General features: G+C 38.4%; 1 protein-coding gene across 16 annotated transcripts in view; it reads right to left on the reverse strand.

Moving 5' to 3' along the window:
- SSH2 (slingshot protein phosphatase 2) overlaps positions 1–18,420 on the reverse strand; it is a 246,257-nt gene that overhangs the window by 32,695 nt on the left and 195,142 nt on the right. For 7 of the 16 annotated variants that reach the window (XM_082371839.1, XM_082371833.1, XM_082371831.1 and 4 more), the window contains 6 exons: positions 16,800–16,921; positions 12,262–12,330; positions 11,404–11,469; positions 7,890–8,084; positions 4,176–4,269; positions 3,913–4,041 (listed from right to left, as the gene is read on the reverse strand). In XM_082371839.1, the coding sequence (XP_082227965.1) occupies positions 3,913–4,041; positions 4,176–4,269; positions 7,890–8,084; positions 11,404–11,469; positions 12,262–12,330; positions 16,800–16,921 (675 nt within the window). The other 9 variants (XM_082371840.1, XM_082371843.1, XM_082371834.1 and 6 more) reach the window with 7 other exon arrangements.

Below are 18,420 nucleotides of genomic sequence, written 5' to 3' on the forward strand. Positions count from 1 at the left end.
CAGAATCTAAAAAGAAATGATACAAATGAACTCATTTACAAAACAGAAACAGACTCATAGACTTAGAGAATGAACTTATGGTTACCAGGGGGGAAGGGTGCGGGGAAAGGATAGTTAGGGAGTTTGGGATCAACATGTATGCACTGCTATATTTAAGGTGGATACCCAACAAGGACCTACTGTATAGCACAGGGGCCTAACTCTGCTCAAAGTTATGTAGGAGTCTGGGGGAGAATGGATACATGTATATGTATGGCTGAGTTGCTTTGCTGTGCACCTGAAACTATCACAACATTGTTAATCGGCTATACTTCACCCCCACCTCCCAAAAAAAAGGGAAGAATTCTGTAAGTTCCAAATTGGGATGAAAACTAAAACTGCCTGAAGTAAAAAAAAAAAAAAAAATGTTATCCTTAGGAAAGAACCTTGTTGGGGTCCAAAAGTTCCAAGCAAAATAGAAGAGGAGAGCACATTTATGGCAAAGAAGGACGACTGTACTGGGGGTTCTGCGAAGATCATACAACTCGACATAATCTTCAAGGATTGGTATCCCTGTCCAAATCTTTATCATACCATACCTACAGCCTCAATGCTGTGAGTCACTTTACTGTGGCAGCCAGGCACAGGATCGATAACTTTTTCTTCTAAAAAGTTTATGCTACACATCTCCAGTTGAGGGGCAAAAATCATGAATATGAGACTTAATTTTTCTTTGAAACCAAAACTCTATTTTAAAAGGATTTGTAATGTCAAATCTTGAAAAAGATAACAATCAGCAGTAAAATTCTGACTTCTTTCTCATTCACAAACAACATTACTGGTTGCCTGTCCAATATTACTGTGTTTCCCTAGTTTAACTAAGAATGCTGCCTGCCTTTCTGCAAAGGCTCTCTGTTCACATCTAGCATTTTCTCAGCCAAACCGGACAGCCTCCAGGAGAGCTGCTGATACGAGATTTGGTTGGCAAAGGCTTCCAGCTCAGAGAAGTAGTACACTCTTAAGGGTGTGGAAGAACTGCTTTTTCTGGAAATACCCTGGCTTCCAACCAATCAATCCTGGCTTCTGACTGCAGACTTTCTTTAAACTACGCTCTATACTTTTCTTCTCCATATCAGCTGGACACCTTTCCAAATAAACATCTCTGTGCAGTGCACTACTAAGCCAAGCATTCTTCCAAAGGGAGGGGAGAAATCCTGCTGCATCCCTTCACACAATCTGCTTGCGCTCCAGGCATGGCAGCTACGCACAGATGAAATGACTTTGCAGAAAATTAACAACACCACTTACAGTTTGGATAAAACCTCTTTTTCTGTGTCAACTGCTGGGAAAGCCAGCAGAGCACAGACTCACTGGAGAAGAGATAGGGGTCTGGACACAGGATATGGTGGTATAAACAAAGGGAAGAAGCCATCACGGAAGAAATACAATAAGATGTTTAGACAACCTGTTCATGTACTTATTTTGTTGGATAAGAGTTAAATTTCAGGATTCTCCAGTTTGAAAGTTTTTTTCCCAAATGAGAAAAATATTCACAATGCAAAGAACATGTCCATTCTCGAGAAAACAGAATTATATCTGAAGCTGAATACATTTTCCTTTTTTCAAAAATATGTATATAGATACATATTAAAAAAGTAAAAAAGAACTAGAAGGCAATATTATATAATGAAAGATAATAGTGCTTATCTCTCTTGGTGTTGATTAAATGTCATTTATTGTCTTCTGAAGTTGTCTAAATTTTCTATAATGAACATGAATTATTTTTGTAATAAGAGAAAAACCCAAGACAGAAGACTACACCAATAATCATGAAATAATAGGATGAATTTAGTGATACAAATACTCAAATGCATTTCTAGTTGATTAGTGACTAATTTGGGGAGAACTGGATTGTTCTTTCTGCTCAGAGTACTATTAAAATTTATATGTCCTAAAATAGTACCATTTGAGGAAGGGGTAAGGAGAAGGTAGTTTTTGAGTGGGTGGCATGAGAGACACAGGGAAGCATGTCTGAAATTAAACAGTTAGATAGTGACTGAACTTGATATTCGTCATGTCTACGTCCTTTGAGGTATTAAGATCTAAGCTCAATGGGAAAGCAACTTGCAAGTTTATAGCTTTGGTCACTTTCAAACGAGTTATTTTTGGCTACAGGCACTTGCCCTTCATAAAAATTAGTCCTGTTACATGGAGACAGTTGGGGGCAGGGTCCATTTGAATGAGTGACTCATAAGTTTTCTATGCACAACACAAAAATTATTTCCAAGGATACAAGAGCAGGGAATATGTGAACCCTCATGGAATTACACACAAAAGACAACAAAGCCAGGTGCTATACAAATGGAAAGGTCAATGACAGTTTTGCCGTATGATCTACATCGAGAAATGGCAACACACATTGGTCAAGTTAAAGTAAAGAAAAGAAGTTCCCCTCCCAGCTCACAGCTTTTCATGAGTAATTTCATAGCTAAACACCACCATGAATCACTTGACAAGCATACATACTCCAAAGTGTCAACAAGTTAATTCAGGGCACAAGCCTTCAATGGCATGAAGTCTGACTGCTTGGTGAAATAAACTCTTATATTCAGGGTGAGATGATGCAGTTTAGTCAGTTCCTGTGCATATTTATTCCTCTTCTCTCCTGTTTCCCAGCTTCTAATCACTTCACAAATGTCCTTACCAGAGAAAGGAAGTGAAATTCAAACCAATCGATTTAGTTCCTTGTTAGCATTTTTAGTCAAAGTATGTGGGAATTGGAAATAAAAGTGAGGTTTTGGTGTTCCCCACTGACTTCAATTATCCTTGTTATCCTTGTTCCCATTACCATGTACAGATGAAAACTAGAACTCTTTAACATTTGGGAGATAAATAGGTCTTAGGATTTTATAAGCTTTCCTAATCCATCTGTCAGAGAGATCTCCTTGGGCTAATTACAAGCCACTGAATGTTCAGGTACCATGAAGAACAATTTTAAGTCACTGAAGATTTGGTAATCAAAAAGTAATTGAGGGGCTTCCCTGGTGGCGCAGTGGTTGAGAATCTGCCTGCCAATGCAGGGGACACGGGTTCGAGCCCTGGTCTGGGAAGATCCCACATGCCGCGGAGCGACTAGGCCCGTGAGCCACAATTGCTGAGCCTGCGCGTCTGGAGCCTGTGCTCCACAACAAGAGAGGCCGCGATGGTGAGAGGCCCGCGCACCGCGATGAAGAGTGGCCCCCACTTGCCGCAACTAGAGAAAGCCCTCGCACAGAAACAAAGACCCAACACAGCCATAAATAAATGAATAAATAAATAAATAAATAAATAAATAAAATTAAAAAAAAAAAAAAGTAATTGAGGGACTAAAAATGTAGCTACAAGGTTCCAAATGTCTTAAAAGTCCAATAGTCTTTGTATATAAGTAGTTTTCTGCTCTGTTCAGATATATCAGATCTTAGACCCATTTAGCAGATTTAAAAGAGTGGCCTCAAAAAGGATCATTCTTTTTGGATACACTGTATAAAACTACTGTGGACTGGTCTGCTTTGTGGCTCTATTATATAGGACAGATGAGATCTTTAACAACCCATGGGTAAGAAAGGCCTGATCTGTAGCATTTGCCAATTTCCTCGGTGTAAATTTTCCCACCATAGTCAATTGATGTCACTGAGGAATTGGGAAGAGATGAGCAGAAGCACACCATTATATAACATTTCCACCATACAACAGATGTAAATAACCTTAACAGCACAGATAATAGTAAAATGTAGTAAAATATAGGAAGTGATGAGGTTTGAGTATTTATGACCTTTGTTTTTAATGTAAGTTACAGTTTTTCTAAATATGATAAAATTTGATAATCGCCCCCACCCCCATGAGTTGGTATGGACTAGCCCCAGCACACCGCTTTAAAGTGGCCCTAAGACTTACCAAGAACACGTGCTCAAATATCTGTGTAGGGCTATCCATCTGACCAAGGATCACTATCATTTCATTATCTATAAATTCCTTGAATTCTCGCAAGTTGCACACCATTTGCATTTCCAATTCAGTTCGTATCTGAAACAGAGATGACACTTTGTACTAATCTCTGAAAAGTCCCTCTGGACTTTCAATCACTCACCATTTCTAGCCCCACTCCTATTATTATTCTACCTCTAGCCTTGGAACAATGGGGACTCAAGGTCTCTTACCTCTTTGGATGTGATATTCTCCAAATCCTTCTGCATCATAATCTCCCTTAATTTGGTTTTAATTAGCCTTTCTGTTCGCTCACGTTCAGTTGGTCTGAGAAGAGAGAGATGGTGATTTTTCTTAGGCAGGAATTTGACCAAGTTAATGAATGTGCCATCTGATTATGTTTCCAAACTGGCAGGCCTTCCCTTTGTTACCCTTAAATTTATATTCTGGAGGCATGGGAGAAAGAAAATTATACTTTAAAAAGTTTCTTTTCAGAATGTACAGAATATAAACATGTACAAATTATTACTTGAAGAGATTGTACATGTCTAAAAGCCCATAAATATATTCACATATACAGATCCAAGAAGGAGTACAAGACAAATAGGCTATACTGAGTGTAATACTTTAATGGAGGACCATTTCCCATCAAGTACCCCTGAGTACCACTTGCTGAGCTAGAATACCAAGCTGGGAAGACCAGTGGTGTGACCTACTATGGAACTGGGTCTTCTGTAGCTTAAAAATGCCACCCAATGCTGACCATTTATTGCTACAGTTCTAGAAAAATGCGAAAGAGAGAAGAGTGATTTCTGCCTTCTTCAATGAAGCAAATTCTCTTCCAAAATGGATTTTAAGAATTAGCTACCTGGAGTACTCCATCCAAAATGTTTTCTTTTTCACAAAAGCTCTCACCAATATCTCTGTGAAATTATTATCCCCCTTTTACAGATAAAGGAAATAAACAGCTAAAAGGTTAAATGACATGCCAACCGTCACTTTCACTGGCAGGAGACCCAGAACTCTCCGTCCAGCCTAACACTCTACCTGCAAGATTATGTTGCTTCCCTTAGTCTTCTGACTCTCTTAAAAACAAAAATTTCCCTTGGAACTTTACTATGAAATCAAACTAGGAAGCTGATTCTCCAATTACTGGAAAGATACTGGTTCAACATAACTAGATGCTTCTCTCTAAAAGCACTATTTCATATTATGCAGAATTTGAGTGAGGCTAACAGAGAGCACTTTCTGTCTCATCTTTCCCTCCTACCTACTTGAGAGAGGTATCTGCCCTGTACACTTCCTTATTTGGAGATGGAAATGGACTAAGCCTTCAGGCATCCTGCCTGCCCTTGCTGCCTACGGCCTTATCACTGGCTGCAAAAATAGCTTCAGTGTAATCTCCAAAGATGGATGCTCTGACCCCACAACCTTGGGGCTCCCCACTACTTGGACTCTTAGTTTCTCACGAACCCTGCAGAGTATAGCTAACGCCTCTGCCAATTCCCTGTCAATCGGCCAAAGCATCCCTGTCTTGACTAGGATTAACATTCTTAACCATGCTCCCCACCATTTTTCCTAGACATAGCTAATGGTAGAAAGTTATACATTTCAGTCTTGTACTAAAAATAAATATTGGTAAAAAACAAATTTTAGCACCTGTGTGCATCGGTTCGATTCCCTAGTTTAGCAGACTTTCTCCCAATCTTTCACACTTGTTGGGCCAGAGTGGTTTGGGAGCAGACATACCTGGGTTTTAATCCCAGCCCTGCTACTTACTAGTGGTATGACCTTGAACAAATACCTTCCCTTTGCTGAACCTCTGTTTCCTTTTCTATAAAATGCAAACAGTAATACTATCTGCCTCATGAGGTTTTTATGAGAATTAAATGAGATACCATGTATGAAGCGCCTGGCATAACATCTGACGTACACTGGAGGCACCATACACCTATGTTCCCTGCTCTACCTTCCTTGGATTTCAAAATATAAACTTTATTCACAGTAGAGCACTTAAGTCCATTTTGGCATACATTCTCCTCTGTATCCTCAGCATTATTTTTTAGGCTTTTCTAGTCAACTTAGGGAAGAAGAGGGAATGGAAAAGGCATTACAACACAAACATACTTTCTCCCTTGATTTCACTAGAGAAAAATCTGGAAAATACATATATACACAAAGAAAATAAAAATCACTGAAAATCCCCCTGTCAGTATTAATACTCTCACCTACAACTCTCAGTCTCTTTTTCTATAGACAGATAGACATTTGTTTATTAAATATATCTTAAATTGTGGTTATATTGTACCTAGTAAGAATTAACATTTAATGAGCCTTTACCATGTGCCGGGGACTACATTTTACATTATTATTATTATTTTTTTTGCTCAGGGATAGAGAGAGATTATGGGCAATTTCATTTTCTTTCCTTTTTGTGCTGTAATTTCCAAATCCTCTCTAATAAAATCAGGAAAAATGAAAAGTCTGATTCAAAATGTCCATTTATGAACCAGATGAGACATCCATTTCTCCAATACCCATCAACCAGTCATAAAGCATGAAATCAATAACACTGCCCACGATTCTGAAAGCCATACATACTATCCTTATCTTTTTAGTTACTGTGGAATCTTATTTATTTATTTGTTTATTTATTTATTTATTGCTGCGCTGGGTCTTCGTTGCTGCGCGCGGGCTTTCTCTAGTTGCGTGATTGGGGGCTACTCTTCGTTGCAGTGTGCGGGCTTCTCATTGCGATGGCTTTTCACGGGCTCTAGGCGCGCAGGCTTCAGTAGTTGTGGCTCACGGGCTCTAGAGCGCAGGCTCAGTAGTTGTGGCGAATGGGCTTAGTTGCTCCACGGCACGTGGGATCTTCCCGGACCAGGGCTTGAACCCGTGTCCCCTGCACTGGCAGGCATATTCCGAACCGCTGCGCCACCAGGGAAGCCCCAGTTACTGTGCAATCTTGAAAGGACTAAAGCTACCAGTACTAACTGGTCCTTGTACCAATAATACCCTATACAAAAAAGCTTTCACTGTTTTTTTTTGACTGTTCCATTCACACAATTCTTGGAAATTTCACCTTTTCTAGTAAAAAGCATTTATTATCTAAATTAAGCCTTTAAAAAAAGAATCATGAATTGTTTTGGTATCACTTTAGGAATCTGAAGGTGAAGGTTTGTAGGACCATTTAGCAAGTAGCTACTCTTCTTTCCCAGATGTAGAACACCTTGGAAGTGCAGAAAGATCAATTCAGAGCAAAATAAACATCCTGATTAATTTCCAAAGCAGGAACTAAGTGTGAAAAAATTTCCAAAATAGTCACATAAGTTTCAACACATAGACCTAAAAAGGCAATAAACATCAGCTCCACCTTAGGCTATCCAATTTGCAGTACAGCAGGGAGATTTAATAAAAATGTTACAGACCTAACAAGGCAAATGTGGGGCTGAGTAAGACAGAAATTACAATATATATTTTAAAAAATTTGAACAGAAATCAGTTAAAAATTAGCATAACAACGTAGGTATTCTAAATTGACTGGAAACATCTTGTTTTCTTGAGTATTAGCAACATCCCTCTAAAAGCTTCTCTATGTCATTAATTTGCTTAGGAAATGCTTCTTTTAAGATAATGGAAAGTCGGACTTCAGCCTAACTCCTTTAAACTCAAATTTCAAATTAGTGGAATCTGAATTAATGGGGTTTTATGGTATTGCAGTTCTTAACTATGGAGACTCCACTGTGCCCAGGAGTGAAACTCCTCAGGCCTTTGCACACAACAGAAAGGACAGGTTTCTTTGCGTGGCAGATGTGTAGTGCAGACAATGACTAATATCACTGGTAAGGTTAATTCCCTAAGAGGAGAGATTAGGGAGGAACATGCTGGTTCTGACCCCCGAGAACACAACAGAGAGGACTTCCATGATCCTCAGCAAGATGACTTACATGTCTGTGAAAAGAGCTGGAGAGTCAGGCCGGTGGGACTGCACATCCTGCATAGCATTCCATTCATTGACTGAGGATTGATCTGAGTTGATATGGCTCTCATAATAACTCACCCAGGTGAGAAACAGGCTGCCAGGGTAGTAGTTATGCATTCTGGCGACTTCACAAGCCTTGTGTAGACTCTGTAATGCAGACCTGAAAGATATGCTGGGAAATGAGCACTGGAGAACTGTGGGGATACCAAAAGGCCAATAATCCATGTGCTCCCCAAACTCTTCCAATTTTTAAATCCTATAGAGTTGGGCCTCTGGAGAATCTTTTCCTTGGAATTCAAGATTCTCTGATTCTGATCATACTACATTATCTCTTCATAGCAATCAACTAGACATTTCTTGCTGAAAGATATGATGCATTATTAAGGCAGGGGTTAGAGGGGAGCAGGAGAACTGACAAGCTACCAGTGAAAAACAGGTCTGAGTACCTATGGAGCTCACAATCCTGTAGTTGGAACCACGCTGTGGCTACTGTCGCTAGAGAACTAAAGATCTACTTCATTTACTACACAAACATTTGTTTCTCTTGGCACAGAGTCACGTCAGGGCATGTATTCCCTATGACTCTTAGAGGTTCCACAACGATCACATAGACAGATGTTCCTAAGCCTTGAGGACAAGTCCTTTAATGTCCAGGATGTACTGATCTAATGACATCTGTCATTCTTGCTACCTTAGTCTCCTAGTCTTTTTAAACCATTTATTCATACACTTGAGCTACTTTCTAAGAACAGCTCTGGTTATACTGAGACTAATTAAATCTCTGACTCTGAACTCAGGAACTCAAGAAGGGTAAACAAAACTGAAAAGTACCTTTTTGGTGATATACTTGGGAGAACTAAAGCCAGAAATGCCAGGAAGAGTTATACAAGAGCAGGCATCTTTCTATGTTTTTGTTTACTGATTTGTCTCAAGTGCCTAAAAGAAGGCCTTCTTTAAAAAAAAAACAAAAAAGAATGCCTTCTAGTTCAAAGTTGGAGCACAGTTAAAATTTGTTGAATGAAATGTCTTATTAGCTATAAACTAATGTCTCTCTCCTAAGGGAAAAGGATAGTATGCGAGAACTCTGTGGCCAATCTATTCCCATCTTTTTCTTAAAAATGCCTTTTTATTGTTTTTTTTCTTTCATAACAAATGTGATCACGCTCATTTTAGAAAATTTAGGGACCTCAGGTAAACGGCAGAAATATCCTATAATCTGACTGCCCAGAAATAACCACTGTTGGTCTCTGCAGAGATCTAAAATAAAGATGGTCATATTCTGCATACCATTTAACTTGTTCTTTTACTATACACCTTGTCATCAACATCTTTCCAGGTCAATAAATATTCTTCAACTAGATAATTTTTAATGGTTGCATAATATTTAGAAACATGGATGCACCATAATTTAACTGATTCCTATTATTTTAGCCATTTAAATTGCTTTCCATTTTTTGCTACTATTAGAACACTGACAAACATTCTTATAGTTAAAAATTTGCACACACCCTTGATTATTACCTTAGGATAAATTCTTAGAAGTAGAATTACTATGTCCAAGGATATACAAAATGGTATAGAAAGCTGGCAAATCATTCTCCAGAAAGGTTGTTCCAGTTTATTTTCCCACAAGTAAGTCTATGACAATGCTGTTCCTTGAGTCCTTGTCAACCCCGTATAACGTAAATTAAAAAATAAAATCATGACCAATTTCATGAGAAAAACATGCCAGTCCATTTTTAGTAGGGAAACAGATTTTCCCGTAAGAACAAAGTTGCAGAATCTTTTAAAATGCCTCCTTTTACTTAAAGTAAGCCAAATTCTCAGAATTCTCAGCAAATTTCAGTTTCTTACACAGATTCAGAGGTAAAAGCCAGCTTAATGCAATGTACAGGATATTCGATGCATGTTTTCTTCATCCAGGAAACACATGCTTTAAAAGCATATGCCACAAGTGTCTGGTGCAAGTGTCCTAAAACACACTCAAGGCATAACCAGCTCATACTTCAGCTGCATACAAGAGAGCGAGGTTGCAGTAACTACTTTCCTGTGAAGGAAACACCTGGTCTAAATGCTGCTTTGATCCATACATCATCTTTTTCTTTTCTTTTTTTTGTGACTTTCAGTTCACTACTCCTCATGCGGTACACCAAAAAAAGTTTATTCTGCAATAAGCCAACAGAGCTAGGACTAGTCAGTCTACTTTAGAACATCAAAGCTTGAATTACTTGAATCCTTAAGAATTAAGACTGCTTTGTACTCCTCCCCAAAATATAACTGAAAACACTGCATTTATGGGACTTATGGGTTTTACCTGGTATAGGTCAGTTGCTTTTAATGGACCCTTAGTCAAAAGAGGTCATAAGTTTTCTATGAGAAATTTATCTGTGAAATATGCCCTAAATCTAAAAATTGGTCTAAACACATAACCTGAAACTCTGCCCTACCTCAATTACTGCATGAAATAAGATTTAATTGTTCAGTTGACTCTCTTTTAGGACCGCACCCACTTCAAGCCTATCAATCCTGTTATTCAGGGGTAAGTTATCTCCCTGGAGTCTTTTTCAGGCTCCTTTATTTCTTGTTTGGCTTGCATTCTGCCCATTCTACTCATGGGGACTTCCACTATAGAACAGGCAACTGAATGAGGAACTGAAATTCAAATCGCTGACTGGGGGATGACTCTGAATCTTAAGAGTCACATCATTCCCTGCTTATACTGGATCATTTTTCTAGATAATCTAGAACAAGAGAATAAGAATCTATTCTGTCTAAATGTAAGAGATACTCTTAGGCCAGTTATATAACCTCTCCAAACTTTGGTTTTCTCACCCATAAGAAGGAGCTAATAATACTATTTTAGGGAGTTGGTGTGATGATTAGATGTATTCCATGTAAAGCACTAGGCTCAATGTCTGACATATATAGTAAGTAACCCAAAAGTGTCAGTACACCAGCTGATGGTTATTAACAACTACAATGTTTTTTCTAGGCTTTATTTGCATTATATAAATAGTCTCACAAACAGTTGCCAGCAATTAGATGGAAACTTATCGATGTATAATATAACTCCATCAGTGATATCCCTGATTACCTGAAGAAAGGGGAAGTTAATGCATAGTCATGAATGTTCTAGACTCGGCTCTAGACTGCTACTAACTCAGTCAATGTGTCCCCATAAAACTCAGTTCCAACTGGCTATTTGATCCATTAAGTGTCTTCCAGAGTCTAAGAGCACCTCTGAGTTTCACTTGTTCACCAACACTGAAGGCCTTCCATTGTGATAATTTGAAAACTGAACTTCTAAGTCATCTTTAACTATGATGGCCACACAGACAGATCACACAAAATCCTATACACACAAACAGATGACAGAGCATTCTCGTAAAGAACTGTATCATTTCAAATACTACTTCTCACAAAATATTGTTCCAATAACGTTAAAAAAACTTTCACAGAGATATTAAAAGTCCTCTTACCACATTGCCTGCACAGACACAGGTTTGAATATGTGAACTCTGTTATCTGTTGATACGCTGAACCCGCTAAGGAAAACAGAATGAGACAAAAATCCATAAATGAGAGTAGGTTATTTCAGTTGTGAGTTTTCAAGGCTGTTTCCCAGGCTAGCAATTGCTGGCTCAGTAGAAGGTATCATCAGGCACTTTGTGTAGAAGTTAACTGGAGTATGGGACTTGACTGAAAAGCTTCAACGAATTGTCTGATTTTATCTACCAAGCAAAATGAATGGACTCCCACATTGGAGTCAGGGAATTACATACTGCTTCCCAGCTGTAGCTATGGACAAACTGTTCTGCTGTATGTTTCTATTTGGAAGTCTTGTGGGTTCTTAGCAAACCTGACCCTGGTTTTATAAACTGGAGCAAACATCTTGCGTCTCTTGAGGACACATTCTAAAAACACCAGTAGGTGGGGGTGGGGGGGGGTCGCTGGAAAGAACTGGCACAGGAATGGGTTATACTGTAGGCTGACAGCTGGCAGAGGCAGCAAGAGGTTATTTGAAACAGAACATATCATCCTCTGGGAGAGCACTGCAACAGTCCCACATGCTCAGATTAAAGAGTGAGCCAACAAACTAGTTCTTCTTTGTTTGGATTCTTACCATAGTCGGTCTAAAGGAGTAGAAGTGAGAGGCTCTGGCAAGTTGTAATTTTACTCTACTTTACAAAACAGGAGTTTAAAAGGACTCACTGAGCTGCTGACATGACAGTTCAGTTGGGCACAATGGGCCTCCCATTCAGCTGAATGAATGGGCACTAAGATGGAACCCCACCCCTTGGCTTTCTGTTGGAGAATAAAAAAGGGAAAGCTCTTACCCATCACCATCCAAATGAATTAGGGTGTCACTCCAGAGAGGCAGGACTAAGCCCATGGTACAAGTGCTACTGCAAGACAAGAAATAGTCCATAAGTTACTTCCTGTTACTTTAGGAAGCAGCTGTTTATTAACTCTTTCACTACAAAGGATAAGTCCCTAAGCTCTAAGTTCTGACATAAGTGCAGAAATTTCTATCATATTACTAGTAACCCAACATATGTGCCCAGGAGCTGTTTTAAACAGGTGTTAGTTAGGTCTCTATGTATTAAACATAGAGAACTTATTGACTGAGCTTCCTTTACTGCTGTCTTGCACATGGCCACTGTCTAAAAAAGTCCAGGTGATCGCTGACTTGCGATTGGCAGGTCTCAGCCCAAGTTCACAGCACCCAATTCAACTCAGAATGATTTCTAATGCCAAGAACTACTCCTAGTTACTGAAGACCTCTGAATATGTGATTTGCTCAATTCTAATCCTGAGGTTTACATAGATTTATTAAATAAGAACATACTCAATAGTCTAAAAGGGAAAAGTAATTGTTAATGGCTTGTAATCAAGTTAGAGAGACAAAACAGACACATTACAACTTAAATAAATAAAACAGTGCTTGGTGGCTGTGCACTGAAACAGCACTGCTGAAATGCAGAGTGAAGCGGAATGTCAACAACCAAAAAAAGGGTAGCTCTAGTATGGTATATTAAAATATTATTTAAATCACACCCTGTCCCAGGGAGGAAACTAGCTTTAAGTTAATGGAACAGGTTGGGATGGGAAGCCATGGACTCCCAATTGTGTCTCTATCACACCACTTCTCTGGACAACTATAATCTACCTTAGAACTCTGCCACTTTCTCTCCTTAAGGCTGCCATAAACCATTTTCCCCTCCATCCAGTCTCCCAAAGGCTCCTACACCCTCCCCCTTCCAATGTATCTAGAAAAGCAGCATGGTATAGTAGAAAGAACACCAGATGTAGGAGGTGGAACAGCGAAGTATGGTTAAGAGCATAGGCTCTGGAGTCAGAGGGGCTTTGGAATCTGGATTCTGCATTAACTGTATAATTTTAGGCAAATTATTTAATTGCGTTGTGCTCCAGTTTCCTCATCTGTAAAACTCGGATAAAACCACTTTCTTTATTGGACTGTTTTGAAGGTTAAATTAGATAACACACCAAAAAAAAATGTGTACAACAGTGCCTAAAACACAATAACAACTACCACTTGAGCAGTTGAGCAGTTATACTATATCAAAAGATCTGGATTCGATCTCCTTCAGCATTTCAATTCCTTTTGACAAGTTATTTAACCTCTCACAGCCTTAATTTCTTCATCTTAAAATATAGGTAATGAAACCTAAGCTTCACAGGATTATCATAAAAATTTAAAATATTTAAAGTGAAACAATACATATGAATGTATTGTCATGTAAAACAAATGTTGAATATGAATCTGTGGTGGGTGCTCTGACACAATGGAAAGTGATTTTGGCAGGGCAGGGTGGGGGACATTATGAAAAATGCATTAAAAACAACATGGGGAATACTGAACTCCCACTGCTGCTGGAGTCACTGCAGGGCTAACAAAGGCCATTCCCTAGCTGGGCTGTATCTAAGGCTCTGCACTGCACTTGCTGGCCTGTGTTACTCATCCACTAGTGATTCCAGAGTTCAGGAGATTCAAATCAAGATTGCCAACAGCTTAGGCACATTGTAACCTTGGGCCTGAACTCCTGAACAGCTATCAAGCCAGGCCCTGGAGGGAGGAAGACTGCTCCACCACTGTTTTTGTTGACTAGATGAGGTGAGTACAAGGAAAACCTGTTTTGAAAATGGCTTCCCAAGGTTGAGCGAGTTATTTTTAGAGTAGTTTTTTTTTTTTCCTTAAGTGAATGCTTAGCTAGGTCCTAGCAGCAAGTATAATTTGAGTATAAACATGAAGGATTTATAGCTTAGTGACAAATCGAGAAATTAAGTAACTACAGAAGATACCAAAGGTCCAAAAGAGTGTGATCTATGAGCTTGTGACCAGACACCAGTTAACCTTTAGACAAGTGACAATGATATGCAGGAACCAAACATCACATTTTCTGCTTGTATTCAGGTCAGAATGCTTTTTTACATTAAGAAGTAGCTTTTTCACATGACAGGAAAGAGGCCTGAATTAGGCACACCTAGTATTTTTATCTAGTTTATCTTGAGTCTCATGAAATTTTCTCCATTAAAGTATAGTTACTTATTTTAATAGATACTCATTCCATTAAAAAATTATTTATTGAGTGCCGCTATGTACCAGACATTTCAAGGTGTTGGGGGTATGAAGAAAAATTATAAAATAATACCATAAAACTCTATTACTTTATAACTTGACATATATACCAAATGCAATTTGGAAACCAAGGTTATAGTTTTTATTTAAAAATTTATTACTTAAAATATAACATAATACTCAAAGAACTTATAAATAGGCTAAATAAACTGGCTGTAATATATCTTGAGAATTACTTGGGATGAGCATGTCATAAACAATCTGGGTTCCACTTTGGTTTAATACCGTTTTGAAACACTAACTTTTTATATTCTCAGATACAAAATGATACAGATTCCTTCAAACAGCAACTGAGATAGAAATGACACTAGATTACTTGAGCAACAGTATTCTGAAGTGGGCAGCAATTTTCTTACTGTCCAAGCTCATTCAGACAGAGGGTGTAGGGGAATTCATAATATCAAATTTACCAAGTAGAATGAAAACTAGTTTCTATAGCTCTTCTTACCACATTTTATCTTCCATAAATGAAAATTTTCTGTTAGTCAGATACGATTCAGGCAGGACTATTACCAAAGACAGATGCAGTTTACCGAGGATAAATTACTGAGCACCCACATTAATAAGCATTCTTTATGATTTCTGGGAACGTTTAGGACAAAGTGAAAGAGAGATAAGATTAGACATCTGATTTCCCACACTCTGGGTCAGGAGAATCTGAAGTTGTCGCCTTCTCTCTCTAGGGTAAGACTCAAATGACATTTCCATGCAGCTCCAGTTCCTGTTTTATGGGCTTTCCAAAGGAGTAGTCAGGGAGAACCAAACAAAGGAAATAAGATGGAGAGCAGCACTTGTCCACCTGATCCTTCTGCAATGATGGAAATGTTCTGTAAGTGTACTGCCCAACAGGGAAGCCACAAGCCACATGTAGCTAGAGTACTTGAAATGTGGCTAGCTGTGGCTGAGGAACTGAAATTTTAATTTTATTTAATTTTTATTTATTTAAGTAGTTACAATGTGAGTAGTGGCTATTATACTGGACAGCACAGATCTAGAGACATAAAAATCCAAATCAGAGGTCTTAAAGTACTAATGAATGTAGGCAAGGTAGGTATTCTTACAGGATAAATGCTTATTGAAAGATCTGTGTTGCTTAGCTAACACCAGAGGTTAAAACCATGCAGGAGAAAAAGCTTCCTAAATGTGGTTTACAAGCCTGTGTAATTTCAGAGCGTACGATTAAAGGCTGTAAGTGGTATACAAGGTAACAATTCTGGCCTTGTGATCCTGGTGAACCCACATATCATTTTCAGGTTGACTGCTATGTACAAGCTCAGGTAAACACTAGTTTGGGAATCTTTCTGGTGACAATGTGATTTTTTTTTCCTTCCAACATCAGGACAATGAGAATCACTCTTAGTCTCCTCTTCTCTTTGCGGCTAAATTCTCCCAGGCCTGGGTCACACCCCTAGCTACTCCACCATCGCATTCTAGTCCTGAACCAGGAAGTCAATGCTTTGAGCTATCTGGCAGGATTTCCTGAGGCTTATTATCTACAGTGCAAAGGTCTGCTTAGCAGCCACATTCCACAGTCTTCCCAAGGTTTCTCCAGAAAAAATGGGAAAATAAAATGGAAAGCAACAAACCTTAGTGGCACAAAAAAGCCAGGTGATACATGGTACCTTTAATCTTAGGATGTATAGTGCTGCTAAAGCCAAAGGTAAATGATTATAAAAGGTTCCGTTTTGAGTTTAAACAATCATCCCCCCTGCCTTTTTTTAACTCAGAAGAAGAAAAAAGCAAGTGTAACATTTGACAAAAGCAAGGTGCAAGGCCATGGATATAAGAGACTGGAATTAAAGTGGGCTCTCTTTGAACCCAGAACCCACTGGTACACTATCACAAAGGGTGTGTGCCCGAGAACCACCAAATGAATCGTTACTGCTTAAAATAAAGTGGACTGCAAAGAAAAGCCAGTTTTTTTCCCCCCTTGGAGATAGAAATTTAAACCATTTGCTTTATATCATTACCACCTAAAGATGAGAGGAAGAAGGTAAGGAATAGTGGTAAATTAGGAACACACAACCAAAGACATTCACTAAACATTTTTGTCTCTCAAGATTGTGTGACTAAGATACTTTTGATGTTCTCTAGTTTTACGCACTGAACTTTTAGATTAGAACTGCATAAGATGTTTTTGTGATAACTCAAAAGGTAACTGGAGTGGGTTGTTTAAAAAGAGGTTTTCTCATTCTCCCTTCTGTGGTACCATACCTGTCATTAGAGGAGAAATCCATTCCTAGGACGATGCTTTCTTCAGTGTCTTGTCTACCATTAGTTGAAACCACTACCATATAGCGTGTTCGATTCTGGTAAGTACTTTCTAGTCTTACAGCCTGGAGGTTAATAGACAATAAAGAAATTAAGAAATTTAGAAGATCAATTTTAGATCATTCAACCCTTTTTACATCACCATTTTAAAGCATACTCAAGGAGAGAGAAGAGCCAGTAATTAGGAGACCTAAATTCAAATCCCAGTTCATGTATTAACTATGAAAACTTCAGTAAGTTAATTGGAGGGAAATATAATAATACCTATTCCATTGGGTTGTAAGAATCATATGAAATAATGCATGTAAAGTACAGTGCTTGGCATATACTAAATGCTCAATAAATGTTTGCTATTAGGATAATTTATAACAATAACGATTAACGGGGCATGTTCTAATGATCTAAGAGTGGAATGTGAGGTATATGAATGTGAGCACCTGACTCACAGATCCATGTCCCGCAAACAATTATAATAGGAAGCAAAGTTTAATATCTAAGAGGAATATGCTCTATTGCATTCTTACAGATTATACACTACAAGATTTTCTTCTTTAGTTTCAAATATCAGAAGTTTATATTAGTTTTGTCAAAATTATGATATTTTAAAAGGTCCTTCAGAAAATTCAAATATGCACATGGTCTTAGATGATATTAAGGATTTACTGTTAGTGTGATAATGGCATTGTGGTTATGCCTTTTTCTTAAATATCTGGAGTGAGATGACATGAAGCCCAAGTTTTACTTTAAAATCTTCCAACAATGGGAAGCAACAAGATATTCTTCAGTAGGTGAATGGATAAACTGTGGTATATCCAGATAATGGACTAAAAAGAAATGAGCTATCAAGCCATGAAAAGACATGGAGGAATCTTACAGGCATATTACTAAGTGAAAGAAGCCAATGTGAAGAGGCTAGGTCGATAGTATGATTCCAACTCTATGACATTCTGGAAAAGGCAAAACTATGGAGTCAATAAAAAGATCAGTAGTTGCCAGGGGTAAGGGGAGCACCAAGGATTTTTAGGGCAGTGAAATTACTCTGTATGATACTCAAGTGGTAGATAACGTGTCATTACACATTTGTCAAAACCCATAAAATGTATAGCACCCAAGAGTGAACCCTAATGTAACTATGGACTTTGAGTAATAATGATGTGTCAACGTAGGTCCATCAGTTGTGACAAATGTCCAGCTCTTGTGGGAGATCGTGATAATGGGGGAGGCTATGCTTGAGTGGGAATAGAGGGTACGTGGCAAGTCTCTGTACCTTCTGCTCAATTTTACTGTGAACATAAAACTGTTCTAAAAAATGCAGTCTATTAAAAAAATTTGCTAAGAGGGTAGATCTTCTATTAAGTTCACCATCATTGTCATCATCATACGGAGGGAGGGAGGGTTGGAGGAAACTTTTAGAGGTGATGAATATGTCTGTGACATAGACTGTGGTAACGGTTTCACAGGTACATACTTATCTCCAAACTCATCAAGTTGTATATATTAAATATGTACAACTTTTTGTATGTCAATCGTACCTCAATAAAGTGGTTTTAAAAAGGTTCCAGAA

Source organism: Balaenoptera borealis, assembly GCF_965194805.1.
Source record: "Balaenoptera borealis genome assembly, chromosome: 20".
NCBI lineage: Eukaryota > Metazoa > Chordata > Mammalia > Artiodactyla > Balaenopteridae > Balaenoptera > Balaenoptera borealis.